General features: G+C 38.5%; 1 protein-coding gene across 1 annotated transcript in view; it reads left to right on the forward strand.

Moving 5' to 3' along the window:
- Positions 1-5,535: 5,535 nt before the first annotated feature.
- The window catches only part of ANKRD1 (ankyrin repeat domain 1), a 38,531-nt gene continuing 22,143 nt past the window's right edge, over positions 5,536-21,923 (forward strand). Inside the window, exons 1-3 of the mRNA XM_044056920.1 lie at positions 5,536-5,802; positions 6,318-6,500; positions 15,802-15,936. Coding sequence (XP_043912855.1) covers positions 5,776-5,802; positions 6,318-6,500; positions 15,802-15,936 — 345 coding nt within the window. The 5' untranslated portion in view covers positions 5,536-5,775. The remainder of the gene's footprint in view (positions 5,803-6,317; positions 6,501-15,801; positions 15,937-21,923) is intronic.

Below are 21,923 nucleotides of genomic sequence, written 5' to 3' on the forward strand. Positions count from 1 at the left end.
CATTTTTCAGCTACGTCAGGAGGATCTACTTCAGGAGATCAAAATCACTACATATTGATCGGCTAAACATAGAGCCAAAAACAGCAAAGTGAAAAACATTGAAACAATAAGAAAATATATAAAACATCTTTTTGTGGGGAGGTCAAGCCCCCCCCCCCCCAGCATTTCCTACACACTTTGCTAATTATATATACCAACTCCAAGATCATACTACAGTGAGAAAAGGGCTAATTCACCAGTCTCACATATAATACGTTTGCCATTCGTTTCTCTACTACGATGTTGTGCATTTCGATATTTAAATTTTTGAGATTTAGTCACTTGATAATATGGTCAGTGGATGTCCTTTGGGTGTTCCAGTTTCCTACTACATTCCAAAAAGATGCAGTAGGTAAATTTGACACTCTAAATTGGCCATAGATATGAGTGTGCATGTGAGTAATGTGTGGTATGGAACAACTGTGGCAGGGCTAACCACCCGACAGTGTGAACCTGGGCTCTAAATGACTGGTACTTCTGAACTATTACTCTGACCCCATGTCTAAAAATGAGAAAAGGGGATTTGGGATGAATAAAATATGGTCAGTCAACAAATTAACACAGACCCAAGTTAGGAGACTAAGGAATAACACTCAAAACTGATCTTATTCAAAGTGGCACTACCTACTTAGACCCAAAAGACATTTCCTATACACTTTTAAACAGATTGAAAGACTTCTTTCCAAAGTCCACTTATCCCTAAATCCCTTAAAGCCCCTCTATTAATGCAAAGAAACATATACTGAAGGTGAATTCTAAGACCAAAAATACTTTTACTGGGGATTGACAATATACCTACCTCATTACCCACCAGCCTGATGAGTCTCATCTGCAAAGCCATGGAACGTGTTATAACTGTCCTTATAAACTGTGATATCAAGAAACCTCAGTAGACTTGATCCACAGTAGTTTGGTTTTGTCAAGTGAAGATCAAAGATCCTGCCTAATGAATTTTGAGAAGGTTATATAAGGACTGTTGACAGTGTCATTATGTCCACATGGCATATATTCACCTGCCTAACCATTTGACACCATAATCCATGCTAGTACTGTAAGTAAGCCTAATTCTTTAAAACAGATCCTGTGTGGTAATATGGACAGCAAATTAGCTGCAAGACAGAACTCATATTCTGTTTGTGGAAGGTGCCTCTTCACAAAGTATGCATATAACCAGTGGTTTCCTCAAGGTTCAGTGTTGGGACAACTCCTTTTGGCATTTACTTTTCTGATCTCCAGACAAGAAACCAAGACCTCTGGCTAACTATGTTTGTAGACAACTGTACACTGGGAGTTATTGTCAAGTCCCCCTCTAATACCTTAATTCTTCAACAAGAACTTACATAACTGGTGTACTGAAAATGTGTTCAAATTGGGCCCTCCTGAAAATATCAAAATGCCAGAACATCAAAGACCAGTTCCTCAAGATGACATCACCAAATCCACTAAACATCGAATACCCCGGGAAATGAATCACTTGGCCACCATGGTGAAGCTTGCCCTTTCCCCAGTGTAGTGCAATCTCAGAGTAGGTGGATTTTAGTTGCTGCAGTTTTTTTTGTCCTGGTGGCCAAGTGGTTCAGTTCCCTGGGTTGGCTTTGGCAGTCTGGGTGTTCAATGTTTGGAGGATTCGGTCGTCTCAATGAACCTGTCTTCGATGATGTGGCATTTCGATGTAGTGAAGTAGGCCCATTCAAATTAAATGTCAAAGAGTGAAATACTTTCACAATTAGTAAATGACCCCTCATATCAGCATACAGCATAGACAATAACCCATTTCAAAATGAAAATGTGAAGGACCTTGGATCATGAGTTAATAATTCTCCCTACTTTGATCATCATGTGATAACAGCAGAGTGAAAATCCTTCTACTTAACTTTGTTAATTACAAAAGGAATATCATCCAGATCTAAAGAGGTTGTTGTTCCCATTTATTCAGCACTGACTAAGGCAAATAGTGTGTACAAGGATCTACTTCAGACCACCGAAAGCCCAAAACACTAAAGACGACTTGGCCGAGATGAGAATCACAAAATTTAAAATGCCGAACCATGTAAGTATTCTCAGGGCAAGTAAACACTTGCACAACACTACAGTAAAAGACACCGCAGTATCTGAAACCTACCTAGGTGGGGGACCATGCTCCCCCACACCCCCCCCTAACTATATATACCAACTCTAGGATTGCACTACAGTGAGGAAAAGGGCATAATTCCCCACACTGGGCAAGTGTTGACTTGTCCTGAGAATACTTGCACGGTTCAGCATTTTAAATTTCGTGATTCTCATCTTGGCCAAGTCATCTTTGACATTTTGCACTTTCAGTAGTCTAAAGTAGAGCAGTGTACGATGCCCCCTTATGGATTTACCTTACTAGAAATATCAAACATCTAGAAAAAAATCCATTGATTCCTAACTAAGATAATCTCAGGCTTAAATACCCTGAGATGCCAATAGAGACAGGAAGCACTACCCTTTATTCAGTACCTTACAAACTCTTGCGGGAGATATATGCCTTGCATTCTGTGCCATTAAAGACTTAGCTGTCCTGGACTTCTTGTACCATTACAAGTCTAATAGCTCCGTAATTACCAGAACCAGGGACCTAAATCTTCACCAGCAGGTAAATAAAACACAGAAGATTGATTCATCATGCATCACCTCCCCACTTCTGGCACAGATCACCACTGCAGGTTAATCACTGTAATACACTACCATCCTTCAAAAAGAAGGCATTGATGATAGCTGGCTTAGAGAAACAAGGTGGCCTAAGGGTGAGTACTAGCAAGGAGTAAATAGTCACAAGAATCAGTTGCCTTGAAAATTCCTATAAATTAACCTTATGCAAAAGAAATAGGTGGTACAGCACCAATTAAGGCACATAGATCAACTGTGTACTCATTAGAGTTGAGAACACAGTATGACGTGGCTGCAATGAAGTGTTAAGAGCATGAGAGAAAAAGCTGAAGTAATAGTGCTGGCCTAGGTCTGAGCAAGGGTGGCAACTGGAAGGGGTTGATGCAGGAAATATTACTTCAAATAGAGGGTAGTTTTGGCCTTGAAACATACCGTCCATGGTGGTGCAAGACTGTAAGTAAACAGAATAATTCAAAGGAGTATAGTAAAGAGGAAAGAGTATAAGATGGGAAAGGATAAAGCAGCCACATTGAGGCTACGTGAAAGACTCAGGTGGACTTAATGAACCATAACTCAACTTCCACTAGTGTAGTTTTATACTTTTTATAAGCTAAGTTTTTTTTAAATGATAATACATGTATTCACATAATTCACTTTGCTCCTCTTCAAATGATGAATTTTCTATTGTCTCCTAATTACTGCACCATGATTTTTTTAGCATGTGATGTGATTTTATCATTGTTATACACAAAAAAATGGGGCAAACAATCTGCCAGATGTGTCAGAGGTACTACTTCAAGCCATGGTGCTGTAGATTTAGATTCACCAAGTATTTCCAGTGGCTGGGGGACACCTGGAGGCCAGCTTGTCTAGAGTGGAAGAGGTTGTAGGGGTTATCATGACATTTTACACTCGTTAGTAGAGACCTTAGAGAACACAACAATGAAGATGTCTAATGGGACACAAGCATGCTGACATCACTATGCATGGACATCCTACAAGAGACAAGATGCATGTTCAAAATCCCAAGACCGGAAATGCTAATCTTCTCTCCCTCACCTGTCCTGATTGATGCAGATCTCTACCTCATGAAGGTGACCCCATTCTGGAAGATAACCTGCTCAGTCTTAAGGTAGGAATAAGGTACAAGGACTTACTTGGTCAGCACTGTAGGTAACAAAACACACAGAAAAAAATCCTGATGAAAAAAAGAAAACTTCTAAAATAGAATAATATAGCTTTTGGCAAAAAAAAAAAAAACAATTCTGAAACAGAAAAACACGACAGAACCAAAGACCACTCTCCACTTTGTTTTGTCAGCTTTAGTGTAGTTATACCAAAAGCCAAATGCATACTATCACACAACAACTAAATATTGGACAAACAATGGGAAATTCTGTGCTCCTCAGATGATATCAGGTTTAATTGTTTTTAAATGTGCTTGATTAAGATTTTCACATACAGTGAAAAGGGAAGAGGTACAATTTGGAAGAGTGTGTCAATAATATTCATAGATAACAGATGCACCAGTGCTCCTTACAGATCCCCAAAAGCTCCAGATATATTTAGTTCATACACAGTTTAACAAATGAGCTAAGCTTCCTATCAAGAGAAACATCAGGTCACTCAGCTCTTCTCAGAGAACACAAACTGAAACCGGAAACATATCTAGAATAAATGAACAAACATCAGATAGCGTCTACTGTATAAACAGTTTTGTTTTCACTGCTACCCATTTATTAGTAAGTACGGATTTTAATGATGGCTGTGAGCAGTTATGCCTGATTGCAATTATAGTTTTACTTCTGTCTCAGGAGCTATGGAATCTATACAAATTTTCCCAGTTCTTGTCAAAATTCTGGCTTTTACCATTTTTCAATACTACGTTTAATCATTAGTGACATTAAACATTACTGCATTCATAATTAAGTCTCATCATTGCAGTTATGTATCTGCTTTAAGAGTTTCAGGCAATAGCAGTCTTGTGTTGCACAGATAGGAGTAACAGAGCAGGACATAGGCTTTGGCTTGTCATTAAATAATGTAGGACTACAGTATCATGTAGAAAGGGAAATAATGCACTGCCCAGGTTCTAACCACAAGGTAAACCATTTAAGTAAATGATTCTCTGCAATCTCTGATCACTACCAAAGTTAGACTAAAAAAACATGTGTGAGTAATGAAATTAAAAGATAATTTCTTTGCAGTGTGTGGGTGTACGCTCACACAAAACATACACATTTGCCTGCCCATGCTCATAATTAACAATAGCAACAATAAATAAATAACTAACAGTAAATCAACCATATTGTGACTATTAAAATATACAGTTCATATAGCAGATATGAAACAGAGCAGCGTTTTCTATGTATTAACTATAAAAATCTTTTAACTACTCTCAGTCTTTGAAGGAAGAAAATTAATGCAGCAATAATTCATAATACGGCATCAGTTCTGGTGATATTCAACTAACAGCAGTTTATTTACAAGCATGTATGATCACACAAATTCATACACACATATCCAGCAATATGTGACAAAAAGGAACATTTGCCTTCTCCATTAGAAAATCCTGTAAGTCACCATCATAAGAAAATAAAATATTTGACAAAGATTTTGCAGAAGGTTTAAGCCAGGCAGCACTCTTTTTTTACCAGAATTATTTAGTAGCTTCTGTTTTATATTACTTTCCAGTACATACAGGTTTAATACTAGAGAGCTGTCAGACAAGTGACATGTCACAGATGGAGAGATAGCATGTCAAACATTGCTGAGTTCTTTAGTCAGTTGGCAGTGTAACGCTGTCTGATTTCCTCCTGATTCATGCATTTGGGCTCAGCATACTGGAGGCATCATTTATCTGTCAGCTTCCCAAAGACCTTGTGTGATACAAGATCCCGTGTTGTAGTTAATGATATGCAGAGAATGAGGAATTCTTCAGTGATGCCCACATGCGAGCAATAGAGATTCACGGGGTTCCCAGCTTGGAACATTAGCTCATAGGAGAATGGTGCTGGTATAAAAACAGCTGGTAATGTGCTGGTCTCAGTAAAGTGTCCACAGCTTTGGGAATTCAGGATCACAGCAATAAGTGCTTACAGTATGGGTCTTCTACAAGTTCAAGAGCTGGTAAGTAGATGTTTTTGGCAGATGAATTACTTAAATCAGTAACCTGCAAGCTTTAAAACCTCACAGTTATTTATGGTAAGCCCATTTTTTTAGTACCTTGCTCAAAAGATGGTGGAAAATAAAATTCACCTCTGTTACTGCTCTGCTTTTAGGGTCTTTATTAAGTGAACCCCCTCCTAAATGCTAAACATAGAAAGGGATAGTAACAGCAGCCTTCACTTGTTTTTCTTATTATTTTTGTCTGCTGCATTTTTTAACTATATTATAGTGGCTAAATTAATAGCTTTGTTTAGGACAATAATTGTGTATTTTTATCTTTACTGACATACCTTGCTATCATTTTTTGATGTAATAATGTATTTATTGTACAGTGATTAAAAAATATTTTGAAAACTTGTTTTCAGGCATTTATGAACTGCTGCACAGGTCACATTCAGACTACACACACATACATTTTTTAACGAAGAATCTTATTAACCGTAGCAAAACTTGAGTAACAATGTGAGTATTTGCAGGTGACAGGGAAAAAAGCTGATGATAAAGGGAATGCAGATTTCCTTCCAGAAGACTTCAGTACTGGAGACTATGAAAATGCTGTAACCTTAGAAAAACAAGATGGGCAGAGAACCTTCATTGAACCATTGCCACGGAATGAATCAGGCAGCGCTGCAAATGAGACACTACAAGAGCACAGAACGGTAAACACAACTGCGTATATATGAACCACTTTATTTGTTCTGCCTTTTTTAGTATAAGTAGCAGATTTATCCAGCAGAACATTATAACTTATCCTTCACTGGGTGGGTTAAATATCTCCCACCATATACCATTTGAAGGCATTATTTTATGAGCTTGATTTAACTATAACATTAATTTGTAATTTCTTCTATAACAGACTCTGTACTGATGATTCAGAGAGGTTTAAAAGTTAACTAATATCCTACAGCATGAAAAGTGTTAATTGTTTATAGCTTATTTATCTGACTTTTAATGCAGTCTATGTCTGCTGCAATTCCACTACTCGGTGTGCCTAAAAACGTATACTGACAGATGTACTACTACCAAAGAAACTTTTAAACATTTTTAATTTCTCTTGACCTAGTTCTAAATATGAATGAATGTCAGATCACAGCTGCTGGCTGTATTTAAAGTTCTTACAGATGTTCACCCTAAATTTCTTAAGTGAAGTGTAAATCTAGCCTAGTTCTTAGCATATGTATACACAACCCACAGAAAGCCTGAATAATATCCATCTATCTATATAAATACAGAGGCAATCTACAATTTATTCAGGTAAATTAAATATACTAGCATTGCTGCACACAAACTGAAACAATGCTGGAAAGTTCTAAAAATTAGTGAAAAAGGCAAAACTTAAATTAACAGAACAAGCTGCAGTAATCTGGATTTGTTTCCTTACCAGAGAAATTGAATATGTCTGATTTATTATATATCAATCAGGAAAACAAGTGCTGTTAGCACTGAACCTTCCCTTTGTAACTCAGTCTTATATGTTGTGTTTCCAAGCTGTGGTTACAGAATGCAGTCTAAAATTGTTCACTATGTAAAAAAAAACTGAATTTGCTAGGCTATGCATCAGAATTAACAGCTTTTTTTATAACTTCTGACTTACACAGATACATATTCTACTGTATCCTGTACACATTCATTCAGTTCTCAAAGAGCCAGCACTTTCAAAGTTGCTTTATGCATGAAGAAATGCCAATATGTGAAAAAACAGTGTTGTACTACAGAATTTTAAAACGAATCCTAATTTTCAAGCAAGTTTACAACTGAGATTAGACAACATAACTCTCAATACAGAACATTAATTTGCATGTCATTTTACGACCACGCATACCCAAGTACAATTTTCAGTGTTATAAAGAGGTAATTCATCAACCAATGCTTAATGCTAGTTTTCACATTTGAACATAAAAACATTACAAATAGCACATATATCAAAAACATCTGGCATGGAGATTAAATTCTGCAATGACTGCATTTAACAGCATGTGAGCGGGAATACACATCTTCAGTGTATGTGGGAGCATGATTCGCAACTCCTGTGTATAAGCATCATGAGTTTCACCTACTACTGATTTCACAAAGCAGCTCACATCTTTTGTTCATTATGTCTGCAGTATATTTATTACTCTGTATGATTTATTAATTTTTTGTTTCATCAGCAGAACTGAAACAATTAAAGGTCAACAAATATAAGTAGTCAGGTATACATTACTTATCTAAGATTTCACACACTACTAGTGCTTATATTCCTGATTCTGCACAATAATATAAAAACAGTAAGCAAAAAGTGAGCAGATAGTATGAAAAAGACAGAAAGATGTATTTACAGATGAATGATTGACAGAACTTTAATAGAGACTTGTGTCCATCGATCGTACAGCATCGAAACCCACAACACTGAATTAACAGTATAACTGAATAAAACAGGAATTTTGCAGGATCAGGCAAGCCCTTTTACATATTCACATCCTTGCACCTATATATATATATATATATATATATACATTATGTGTGTGTGTGTGTGTGTCTGTGTGTGTGTGTGTGTGTGTGTGTGTGTGTGTCTGTGTGTGTGTGTGTGTGTGTGTGTGTGTGTGTGTGTGTGTATATATATATATATATATATACACACACACACACACACACATATATATATATATATATATATATATATATATACATACATAGGTCTATTTCTAATAATTGCCCAAAGACAACTTTATCAAGATGACAACACCAAACTGTTAATTTACAAATTATCACACTACCAAATTTCATAACAGGGTAAGTATGTACTTGGCCAACATGGAGAATTTGCCCTTTCCCCACTGTAGTGCGATCGCGGAGTTGTTATATTTAGTTAGGGGGGCTGTGAGGGGTGCAGCCCCCCACCTGGATGGGATTGACATACTGCAGTGTATTTCTTTGATCAATGTTGGTCAAGTGCATACTTACCTTCTTAAAAAATTATGTAATGTGATTGTTCAGTAAATTAACAGTTCAGTGTTCTCATCTCATTAAAGTCGTCTTCGGGTAAGTGGTCTTTCGATTGTTAGAAGTAGACCCATATATATATATATATATATATATATATATATATATATATATATATATATATATATATATATATCTGCACACACACATCACAAAATAGTAAGGAAAAGGGGAAATTTCAAAATCTACACTGTTATGCAGTCTCACTATTTACCACTGCAATTGTTTCAGCAGCATGGCAATTGACCAAAAGGCCCCAACCATTTTCCCTGACTGACCACCTGTTTAAGTACAACAAATGACCTATCCCCTCATCAGTGCTGCATAATCTACACTTTAATTATTGTCCTTTCTGTTCCACATACATCTGCATTCCAATCTTTAACACAGACATCTAGAAAGTTTATTTTTTTGGTAAAACAAACATGACAGAGTACCTAATTCCTGAATTATACAATACAATCAATTCGCAGTAGAAACTGATGTACAGTTAATACATTACTCTGTTCTGTGAAACTATAACTCGGCTATCTATATTCTTAAAGCATTACAGTTTTCATTCTGCAGAACAGTCCCTGTATACATTTACCTTACCAATATACTGTGCATTTTGTAAAAATAATTTGTCTTCAGTACTGCAAACTGCTTACAAAGCGAGTATTATGAACTTTATATCTCTTTGTGGTATAGAGTTTGTCCTGCGATTTCCATATCGTTTCTCTACTTCATCTTTGTATTTTCCCCAAGTCATATCTTGAAATGTTCATTTCTTGCTCAAAAAAATACTTGATAAACAAAAACAAAAATGTGGCATATTTATTGGTGCACATAAATCTGTGGGCTAAATAACCAAGTTGATTTCTTTACATTATTAAAAGATGAAATCTGTTAAACAAAGACATTAGGCTCTGCCCTGAACTGTGCCTTCAAATGACAGGTCCCCTAAATATACTATTTATGGACAAACAGCAGAGCAGTTGTTACTATATGGCACTCTTGGCTGGTCAGACAACAATTTCAGGGTCTCTTAAGTATCATTCAGCTGAACCCTGTCTTACGTCATGGTTTTTCCATTGTGGGTTTAGTTCAGGGGCAATTTCAGACTAGCTCTGGTGACCAGTGATGTGGTAACCGTTAAAGTCGCAAATTTCTTTTAAAGTTCTTCCTGAAGCACTGCTCCATCAATCATGTTAGCAGTTTGCTGCCTTGGTGGCATACAGGAATAAAGCTCTGACTACAACCCCAGAGACTCAAATTTGATCACTTGCACAGGTGACTGATGGAGTGGCAGGGAGGGATGGGTACTAACATCCCAGCAGGGAAGGACATTTACACGAGCATTCTCTATTATTGTCACTGGGGGAGACTTGAGATTTCATGCCACATGAAAGCGTGGTTTAAAGAGTGATACGATGGTGGACTTGGCTGAGTACATCTAGTGGGCTTTTTACCACAAACCTTGGGGGGGCAGAAATTCTTCTGTGATTCAGAAGTTGATGATGATTTACTTGGAATATCATCTTTAGTGGCATTCTCAAAATTTCAGGTTGATGTCCTGGTCTTGCAATGACTTCAGGAAATGCGTCTTGGGACACCTCTTAACATCTTTCGGTATGGCTGCTTGAGTACTCATAGACAGCAAACTCAACACAAGATTTTAACAGACAGAGAGCACATCTCCATCAGCTTAACTCCACAATTGTTTTTCTTTAGAAATCATTTCCAGTGTGGTTTCGAAGTGTGCAAAAGCAGTGATTCTTTTTCTTTAGGGAAAATTTTCCCTTCTTCATGTTTGTTTTACAGTGGCTAGGGTATATATATATGTTTGGGGGTGGGGGGGCTTACATGCAAGTGTTTCTTGCATGGCGGTAAGTTTTTCATCAAGCTGAATTCACATTGTACTCAGTGAATTGGCTCCGCACTGAGTTACAACAAAAAAAGTCATACTGGAAGCTTCTGTACATTTGTTTAGGTACATTAGCACTTTTAGAAGCATCCTAGACAAAGTCTGTTTATCACATACTGTCACTTAGAGCCATACTCCATTTACAAAGCAAATGCTTCTGGTTGTTTCTCTCTGGAGCTATCCTGAATTCTCACTTTACCTCCATCCTTCATTTCTGAAATAGACGAAAGATGTTATAATACAATATTTGTCTTGGCTGATTCTGTTTCTGTAGCTCATGATCCTGATTTTGGTTTACAGGAGTCAGTAAATAAGTGGATGTAGTAATTATTACTTCTTATCTACAACACATAAGTAGCACAGCAGACAAAAGACCAACACGTTCCAGTGGTGTGTGTATACATATATATATATATATATATATAAAATGAGAATCTGCTTAATACTCCAAAACATCTTTATTCAAATCTTCACAGTGTGGTTGTCTATGTGGACTTGTCATTATGGTACATGTAATTGGAATTGGACATATACCGAAATTCCCATTGCTCCAAAAATCTTTTCTATTCCATGGTGAATTTCATGCAGGTATGGAACATTATTTAAAACAGTTCCAGTATGAAGCCTGAAGGCAAAACCAGTTAAAACAAACTGAATGAAGTTTAGATCAGATAAATAAAATAAACTTTTTTTTTTGGGGTGGGGGTCAATCCTCCTTATTCCCACACATCCCCCGTCTCCTACATCAATTCCATGGTCACACAACCACAGAGTAACATAAAATCAGAAAACACTGTCAAAGTACAAATCATGCCAGCAGTGGTTCAATATTAAAAGCCATGTTCTACAAGCTGTGGGTTGGGGGAAGATACTTAAGGATCTGAAACCATGTCAAGTTAACACCTTACACTAGGCCAGAGAAGACCGCAGCAGCAACTGGAATGTGATACCTTAAAAACAGAGCTTTCAGTGTACTGATTGCACCTGTAAATCTTTGCATAAATATATATTAAATTCACTATATAGACCCTGACACACACACACACACACACACACACACACACACACATATATATATATATATATATATATATATATATATATATATATATATATATATATGTGTGTGTGTGTGTGTGTGTGTGTGTGTAATGATGACCTATGGGTGGTCAGATGTTCAGTTTGTCAAATGGCACAAGTGATAGGACTGTCATACAATCACAACATGTCTGTATTACTTTGTGGGAGATCACAGTACAGTGAGGAGTGGAATTTGCCCTTTTGCCACTGATGTGATGCATTTACATGAAAGTAGAAGTGGTTGTTGGGTGTACAGAGGTGCTTGTCCTCCTGCCAAAAATATGTATATACTGTGCAGATAACTTCTTGTTTATTGATAGATTGTGCTTAGGTTGTTTTCTTTTGATTTTTTTTATTCCAACAGTTTTACACATTTTGATGCACACACAAAAACACAAAATAAAAATGATGGAAACTGTAATTCAACTGTAATATAACAATCGATATGTAAATCAAACTATCACATTAAGGGCTTTCATCTTCAAAGTAGACTTTTTAAACTGGGATAAACACTGACAAACACATTTTATCATTTTATTTAAGCTACAAGATAGTCATGTGAACAAAACAGGTCACATGGTCAGGGTCAATGAGCCAACCATCTTTTTTTTTGTTAAAAAAACCTTAAAGTTTTCCATGACTTTTAGACATGTGCTTGGCAGGCCTTTAACTTCACTTGCCACACACACTCTTTTCAATCAGTTTTAAGTCGCTTCTTTGCCAAAAGGAGGAAGACGCTTCTCAAACTCTGGACATTAAAACGTCACAGCACTGGTCTCTAAAAATCACAGCAGTGGGTCAGAAAGTGCTTTCTTATTTTTCACCACAGAAGGTCTTTATACAATAAACCTTGTAGAGTTAGTGGTACAGAATCTTTGTACAGGCTTAGTTTATGCATGTACCCATGAAGAGGTCTGACTTTATGAGGAATATCATAATCGTAGGAGAAACAATACTAAAAATGATGGCTAAAATCATAGCAGTTGAGAAGTATGAGGAGAAAAAACTCTTCCAAAATGGTAAACTTATAACCACTGACTGGACAGTCCATAGCATGTTTAGAAAGCGCATGTATCCCAATTCCTAATGGCATACATAAGTTCATAAATTCTCGTAGACAGACATCTGGATGTTTCTGGCTTTGCAAGCGAATACTTTTGGTATTCTGTTTAATTTCTCCTTTAATGGTATTTCTGATGGAACATTCTAAAAGGCAATCTTTCTTCACAGCAGTCTTCTGATCTAGCCAAACTTTCGTAGAAACTTCTTTAACCATCTGTGACTTCCCACTACATGCTGCTCTGCAACCTCCCACAAACTAATGCTGCCATTCTGTGATCGTATTCAATGCCTTGTGCTGGCATAACAAACATTCATTGAACCAAAAAGATTGAGATAAAAAATGTAAATTTCAAAACATCAAAGAATAAAACAAAAATCTGATTTTTTAGGGTGTCATGTTCTCTTCACCCCCATAATATGATACTTTTATATATAAACTTCAAGCTCGCACAACAGCAGGGAAAGGGCAAATTCTTACTCCTTAATGTTCCATGACCTGACCCAAAGCATCATACTGGATCGCTTATGCCCTCATTACAAACGGTGAAATAATTAAAGGAGTTAACACACACACAGACATATATACACACACACACACACACACACACACACACACACACACACACACACCACTCTCTTGATACAAAAACAAAATCTGTCTCAGTTTTGCTCTATGGTATACCTGGAACTGACTATAACTTCTTTAGGATGTTATTGCCATAGTCTACACTCAAATTAGTTATAAGTTCTTTCTTATGGATCTTGTTTAAAAGCAAGTTAAGAATGTGTTTAAAAGAAGTGTAAAATCCTCATTCAAAACCAAAACATTGTTGCATCACAGTTTCAGACTAACACAGTTGCCTTTTAGGAGCATCATATGGTGGACACAGTGCCAAGAGAAACTTGTCTGGCTAGTGATTACTAACTACTGACTTTATAACAAGTTTACCTCATTTTTCTTCAGTCACTGAAATCAAACTCTTAGTGTTTATACTGCTTCTGTTTTTCCTCTGGAATTACAGAATGCTGTTACATATCTTCTGTTTCTGAGTGAATAAGGAAACATTTGGCTTTACGTCAATCTTTCAGTAAGCCATGGCACTGGCTGTGAAAAGTAAATCGTCCCATTCTGGAGTTCCTTATTCTGTATTTAAAATGGCTAACTTAGGGAAAAATAGAAATTAAAAAAAAAATGTGTTTTATATTGCTCTAAATGTGAATCAGGATCAGAAGGTGTAAAAAAATAATTACAAGTGGACTGAAATGAAAAATATTATTGTGTAGTGCATGGAGAGCAATGATTATGCTCTGATATCCAGAAAAAGACAAATCAATATAGCACAAGACCAAATATTAACAAATGTTAAGCCCCACTACCACCACCACCACTACTACTTAACTTGTTAATGTCTAGTGTCATGCTAGGTAGATAAATCTGCCTGCATTGTCCAGCAAATGACAGTGAAGATTTGTTTCTCCCTGCTGTCTTTGCCAGTAACAGGTCCTTGACTATTTCTTTATAAGCCTAGAAAGATGCTACAATAACAGGATTTGTGTTAGCCTGCATTTGTTTTGAAGAACACAAAATCTGAAACTCAGATGTATATTATTTAGTGACTTCAATCCTCAATGAGTTGTCTGAAAACAAATGTAATGAGGAATAGGCCAAACATAGGAGGCAAAAATCTGCACATCTGAGCGGTGCAGAAGGTTAGTGCAAACACAGAAAACTTTCTGACAGCACTCACAAACTGTTTTACAGCTTTGAAAGCTGACAAAACACTCAGTGCTTTTTTCTGTAACCAGTTGTACATGTAGCAAATAAAGCTCTATCCACTACAGATAATTATGATCAGGTCTCCAATCATAACCCCTGATTAGGTGTTCAAGACCCGGATGCCAAGATTCACCTATCGAGCTTCACTCTTGAGGTTACTTTCTTGGCATCTATGTGTCAAAACAGAGCTCATAAACTTCTATGTAGTGGAGTTCGCAGTAATCATGTACTAACTCCAGTGCATGGCAAATCACAGACAGTGCTTAGTATGCAAATATGAATGAATATTCTAATTGTGGCTAAACAAAGACAACCGTGGGTAAATCCAGCATTACCCACACCCAGGTGTGGGTTATTGCTATTATACAATGACATTATTTAAGAAAAAAAATACTTACTTTTCTTAAATAATGGCATTGTATAATGCCTCCCTGCTGCCCTTCCGCAGCTGTCTGGTATTCTGCGGCAGTTCTGATGTACTGCGCGCAGTACATCAGAGCTGTGGGTGGAAGCAACGGAGAAAGCAAGATCTCCGTTGCTTTTTACAAAGTGTCTCGCTATGTTAAAGGAGTTTAACATAGCGAGACAGCTTTAAAAAAAGCAATGGAGAATCTTGGACCTTTTTCCATTAGTATAAGTCTGATTTACAATGTGCACGCTGACTAATCAGCGTGCATGTTTTGGAATATTAATGAGGGGTCATTGTATAATAGACTTTCCTTCATAAATTAGTAACAATATTATTATAAGCTGAAAACATCAACTGCCGGCTGAGATGATAAACGTGATATTGATGTGTTATCGTTTTGACTGTGTTTTGTGACAAAACAACTTTAGGGTGCCACATAATTTAACAAAGAGAATGTAGTTAACAAAGCCCAATGAGGAAAACAAAACGTAGCTGCATTCACTGTATCAGCATTATCCAAGCTAACATTTCTCTCTGCATTTACGAAACCCATTTAAAGTATGCTTTCTAAATTATTTTTTTCTCAAAATGCTCAGTTAGCAGTCACAAAATACTAGAAAGTTATTGTTCGATTGCTGGAATTGTTATGCATTGTGTGATGTTGCTTGGAAATTAAGCAAAAAGAAGGAAAGCAGCAATTAAGACCGATTACCTGCCTAAGTTTGTTCCTTCTCTTTCATCCAGACAACGTCTAATACAGAAACACAACAAAAGCTTGAAACACTAGAAGATCTTGAAGCGATCATAAACTTGAGGAGAAGGAAAAAGGAAAGGAAACTCAAAGTCTGCTCTTCAAAGAAACCTGAAGCTGAAGTCATAGTAAGTCCCCTGTATAAAACAAATGCCGAGACTGATTGTATGTTCTTAGGACTACAGACAGTAATCTAGCTATCAAAGGACTCTACTACTCTAGCCTCCGTTTTCTGCATGCTTATCCCCTATGTACCCAGTACTTGTAAGTTGTTCATCAATCACTCATTCGAAGATAACAAATCACATTTCCTCCAATCTCTTCTTCCTCTGTCCTCTCTCACAGCCACGGAATTTCTTAGGATTCTGGGGTTCATGGCCCCCACCATTACCATGCTTTCTCTTGCCAGACTCCATATGAGGAAGCTTCAATGGTACCTCAGATTAGTGAGGCTTCAAGCATTGCCATCTCCTGGAGTTCCCCTGTTCCTTCCATAGGTTTATAGATTCATACATGGTTACTAAGCTAACGGCCCTAGAAACCCGGTTCATACAAGGTAACTATGCTAATGGTGCTAGAGCCCTTACAAGCCTAGCCATATTTATCCCAGGTTTCCCCAATTGTCAGTGGTAAGGTGAGTGGAGTTCGCAGAGGTAAGGGTCTATGGTAGTAAATACCGACTTCCTCTGTCCAGGAAGGATTTGGGCACCACCCCAGGAGTAAATTTACGGTCACCCATCCATCGATCTATGTTGCATTTGAAAAGGGTCAGGGAGGGGCTCTGTTTTCCACATGAAATTGGAAGCTTGTTCCAGAGAAATGGCAGTCTCTGGGAGATGTATCTATCCATCCAGCATGATCTGTTCATGTCAGAGGTTAGGTTAAGATCCCTGGAGTGAGTGACCCTTCTGCAGTTTGATTTACAAATGTGTAGAATTTCCATCAGGGCCAGGTCACAGACTGCCCTGTAGGCCAGGAACAGGTCAACCCTTAGCAACCTGTAGGAGACAGAATACAGTGACAGAGCTTTCAGTATTTCTGTGTAAGACTTGTTTTGTGTACCTTATAATTTCTTGGGGAGAAACTTCTGTGGTCTCTCTAGTTATTGCAGGTGCCTGGTGAGGTACAAGCAAAAGGGAGCCGAGTATAATGGAATTGTGACATCCTTAGATCTAGATGTGATGCCTTTACTTATAAGATGGGCCACATAGAAGGATTTCCTTACTGCTGTGAACACATGATGGTCAAAGTCCAGACTGCTATCAACCTGAGTACCCAAATCACTTACTACTGGGTCTACACTTATGGGGGTACTAGCTATAATGTAATTAGCAAGGATGTTAGCTTTCCCAATGGGAATAATAATAATGCATTTTTTTGCATTAAGCTTTAATCCGTAACTTTGGCACCAATCATTTGTTTGCATTAACCCGGTTTGCAGTATATTAATATCATTGGGGAACTCAATGATTGCTCCCAATTTGTATTCATCAGCAAACTTGGTCACCCACAGGCCATCCAAGTGTGCCTGGTCATCTGAGAAATAAATTCCGAACAGAAAGGGGCCCAGCAAAAAAACTCTGTGGTATGCCACTGGTGACTGGAGATTTGCTAGAGGTAAAGTCACCCACTTTGACAGTGTGTGTCCTGTCGGTGGGCCAGCTAGCTACCCATCAGGTAATGTAGGTGTTAATTCCCAATTGGGTGAGCATCTCTATAACAGAGTGGGGGATTGTGTCAAATGCCTTAGCAAGCATGTTTAACAGGCATGATCTACCTTTAACTAATCCAAACTAGGTTGGGTATAGAGTTTGGAGATTACCTATGTCCTTGTTAATAAGGTTCATAATATTTCTTTCAATGGCCTTGCAGATGAGGTTAGCTAAGCTTATGGGCCTATAATTCAGTTGATGGTCTCCCTTTGTGCAGAAGGATTACTGTTGCTGTCCTCCATTCTGCCGGAACATAGCGAATTTGCAGGCTGTGGTTAAACAGGGGTTCAAGTGGGTCTGCTTGGTCATGTTTTAAGTTGTTTAAAGGGCAACCTGGGATGTTGTCTGGTCCCAATGATGCCATGTTTTTGAACTTGGAGAGACCGAGATGACCTGCTCTCTTGAGATAATAGGCTGAGGAATGCTGCAGGTATTCATTGGGGGTTGACTGGAAGAGATGGGTGGGGGGGTGAAGTTTGCTCCCAATCTGTCAGCTAGCATGTTGGTTATTACCTCCAGTTGAGAATGGATGGTGCCATCCACAACCAGCATAGCTGGGTATTCCCTTTTAGATTTCGGACATAATTAAAGAATGCCTTGTGATTATCCTTAGCTAGGGAGGGTATTTTTACTTCATAATTAGCTTTGGAGGACTTGACAAGATTTTTAATTTGTTTGTTTAACCTAGAGAGGGATTTCTTCCTCTGCTGAGCCAGTTCCCTCTTGTTCTTGGACATTAGTTTCTTTCTCTTGTTGTATAGCCTGTTTATACTAGGGGCCCACCAGGATGGCTTGCTTTTTCCGGCAAGACCTGGTGTTGATCCAGTCAGGTACAGCCAATTCTATACAACTACTTAAGTGATTCTACATGATATTGATGTACACCTCTGCACAGGAGTCCATGTTATCTGCATTCAGTCGGGGCTTTGAAACTTCATATACCATCACTTAGTATGAGGTAATTTGTCCTTGAAAAATTCTTAAGCATCTTTGAGCTTGATGGTGTATCTGGCCTTGTAATTACATCAAACAAGACTGATTTATGGTCAGATCTTACAAAGGAGATCATCACACAGGGGCAGGGGGTGCAATGCTCTCCCATGTTAGTGAGTACTATGTCCAGGACATCTGAACCTCTAGTGGGTGTGCTGACAAGCTGTTTCAGAGCATTTGCACTGACAAAGTCCAAGAACCCCTGAGCCAGCATGTTTGTGGTCATGTATGTTTCCCAGTCAGTGGTAGGATAATTAAAATCACCCATGAGTAAGGTGTTGGGCTGTATGGCAAGTGACTCCAGTAAGTCCAGGTATGTGGTATGCTTTTCCTGTTTCATGGTGTGGGACCTATAGCTAGCTATGATGTGGTAGGGGGTGTTGCCTATAGTTAATTGGACATAGAGTAGTTCAAGACAGTCATACTGTCTGACCAGTCTCAAGATGTACTTATCCTTAATGAATATGGATACACCTCCTCCTTTGACTTTTTTCATGCTCAGTTTGTGATCTGAACATACGGAAGGCATTATAGCCCTGCATGGCGACTTCACAGACATCAGAATCTTCTGAAGTAAGGAGTGCTTCCAGAAGTTGAAGTTTCTTGTTTAGATTCCTAGCATTAAGCAGATGTACCTTGAGTTTATCTAGAGAGTATTTTGTTATGTTGCGAGGTTGGTTATTTTGACACTGCCTAAAAAAGGCACAATAGGGGTGACTAATGCCTTTGCCAGTATCCAAAAGCCTAGAGGAGACAGGTACAGACCATCTCTGGCAAAGAAGTGTGGCTTGTCGACCATGTTTTCCCAGGCTGACAGATATTGGATCCCGTTGGACTGACACCAAAAGCTAAGTCAATTGTTAAAGTCAATCATTATTTGTTTGCATTGTGGCATCATCCTTGGAGAATGTGGAATGCTGCTTAAGGCTATGCTTATACCTGTCTGTGACACACAATCTGAGAGCTCAGTCATGTTCATAGGTGTTTACTAGGCTAATGACCACAAGGGCCTTTTTAAGCCTATCCATGCATCCCATATCTCTGACAAGTTCTGATACCCTTGATGAGTGCAAGCATGGGCCTGGGAGATGAAACATTTACAGGTTGCCTGTGTCCATTAGAGACACAGGTGCCAAACCAGGGATGAATTTCCTGTTTCCCACCCAATTGTCAAAGTTGCATTTGAATTGGTTTAGGGAGGAACTCTGCTTCAAATGGATGGTGAGCCTGTTCCATAGATGGGGTAGCCTCTGAGCTACATACCTGTTTCTCCAGCAGGTCCTATTTATATCACAGGCAAGGTTTCAGTGTTGAGAATGGGTAATTCTGATGCTGTATGTTCTGTGGATATGCAGGAGGTCCATCAGAGTGGGGTCTCACAACGCCCTGTAAGCCAGGCACAGATCTCCCCACAAAAGCCTGTAGGAGACAGAATACAAGGATAGGGCCTTGAAGTGTTCTGCTTAGAACATTTTACTTGTGCCCTGTATTATTTTAATGAGGAACCTCTGTGAATGTTCCACTTGTTGGATATGCCTGGTTAGGTACATACCAAAGGGGGTACTGTACTCAATGACAGGTCTGATGAATGCCAAATACAGTGGAATAATAACTTCCTTGGACTTAGATGCCATACCTTTGTTTATAAATTGTGTAACATCGAATTATTTCCTCACTACTGTAGACACATGATGGTCAAAGACTAGATTACTATCTATGTGTGTCCCTAAGTCCCTGACTACTGGATCAACTCTAATGGGTATGTTGTCAATATGATAGTTACCAGATATGGATGACTTCCCAGAGGATGTTATTATGCATTTCCTGGCATTTAGTTTTAGTCCATGGCTCTGACACTAGTTGTTTGTGTCAGCCCATCCTGGAGAACATTTGTGTCAGTGTGGGATTGAATGACAGCTCAAATTTGCAATCATATGCAAATTTAGTCAGCCAGACATCACTGACATTGGCCTTCATGTCTGAGAAGTAAATGCCATAAAGAAGCAGTCCAAGAACTGATTCCTGAGGGGCTTCACTTGTAACTGGCCTCTTTGTAGAGGTGGACTCCCCAATTCTAACTTCCTGGGTCCTGTCTATGAGCCAGTTAGCTATCCACTGGGTGAAGGGTCTACTTTATTTGCTGAAAGCCCGAGAATATCGAATACGATATTCTTGACATGAGTTCACCGAAAGCGCAAAACAGCGAAAATGTAAACGGAAATCTCCGCAGGTGGAGATTTGCGTTTACTTCAATGTAGTGCGATCTTGGAGTTGGTATATTTAAATGGTATATTTAAGTAGCGGGGGGTGTGGGGTACAGGGGGGCTTGCCCCCTGCCTACACTAGTTTAATTTTTTTTTGTATTTTTTTTTTTTTTGGACTTCGATTGTTTAATAGTTTGATGCATATGGTTTGATCCATATGCATTCGAGCTACTAAACTTTTGAGGTCCTAAAGTAGACCAGGTGATATACAAGTTTGAACCTAACCTCTTGAATTTGTCAACAATGCCCGAGTGGGGTATTGTGTCAAATGGCTTGGTCAGGTCAAGGTAGGCAGTGTGAACCATTTTCCCTCATCCATTGCTTTGGTTACCTTCTCAAAGAAGTCCACCAGGTTCAGTATCCATGATCTGCCCTTGATGAAACCAAACTGGATTGGGTCCAGTGTCTGGGCGTTTACTATATCTCTGTTGATCATCTCCATTATAATTCTTTCCATGGCTTTACATATAAGACTAGTGAGACTTATGGGTCTGTAGTTTCCAGGGTCTGTAGATGGCCCACCTTTGTGCAGTGGGATGACTGTTGCCATTCTCCATTCATGAGTCATGAAGCCTGTTTGGAGGCTACAGTTAAATAGTAATTCCAGAGGTCCTGCTAGGTCATGTTTCATGCTATTTAAAAGGCATCCTGGGATATTGTCTGGGCGCATTGATGCAGTGTTCTTGGTCTTAGAGAGAGCATTAATGATCTGTTCCCTAGTGATACTAGGGGGAGTTATATTTGATGGTATTTCCCCGAGGGAAGGGTGAGGGGGAGAGAGGGGTAAAGTAGCTAACTTTATCAGCCAGAGGTTTGCTATATCTTCTGGCTCAATTTAAGTAGCTCCATTTACAATGAGCTCTGCACACAATTATGAGGTTGCAGACATAGCTAAAAAAATGTGTCTCACAATGAGGTCACCTATGACCGATGCATTAGGTTTTGTGATGTCACACATTATGGGCCTATTTGTTGAGACACTGGTGTGTGTGTGTGTATGTGTGTTATTTTGTGTTCTGGTTGTTTTTCACTTTGTTACATGTGTAAGTGGTTTCTGTTTGGGAGGCCTCTGATTGTTTGGTAAGTTACTAATGAGTACCTTCACATATGTGGGTTTATGTGTCGTATCCTTATTTAGTGTGGGGA

This window comes from Protopterus annectens, chromosome 14.part0 (assembly GCF_019279795.1).
Source record: "Protopterus annectens isolate FY-2018-M chromosome 14.part0, PAN1.0, whole genome shotgun sequence".
Classification (NCBI taxonomy): Eukaryota; Metazoa; Chordata; order Ceratodontiformes; family Protopteridae; genus Protopterus; species Protopterus annectens.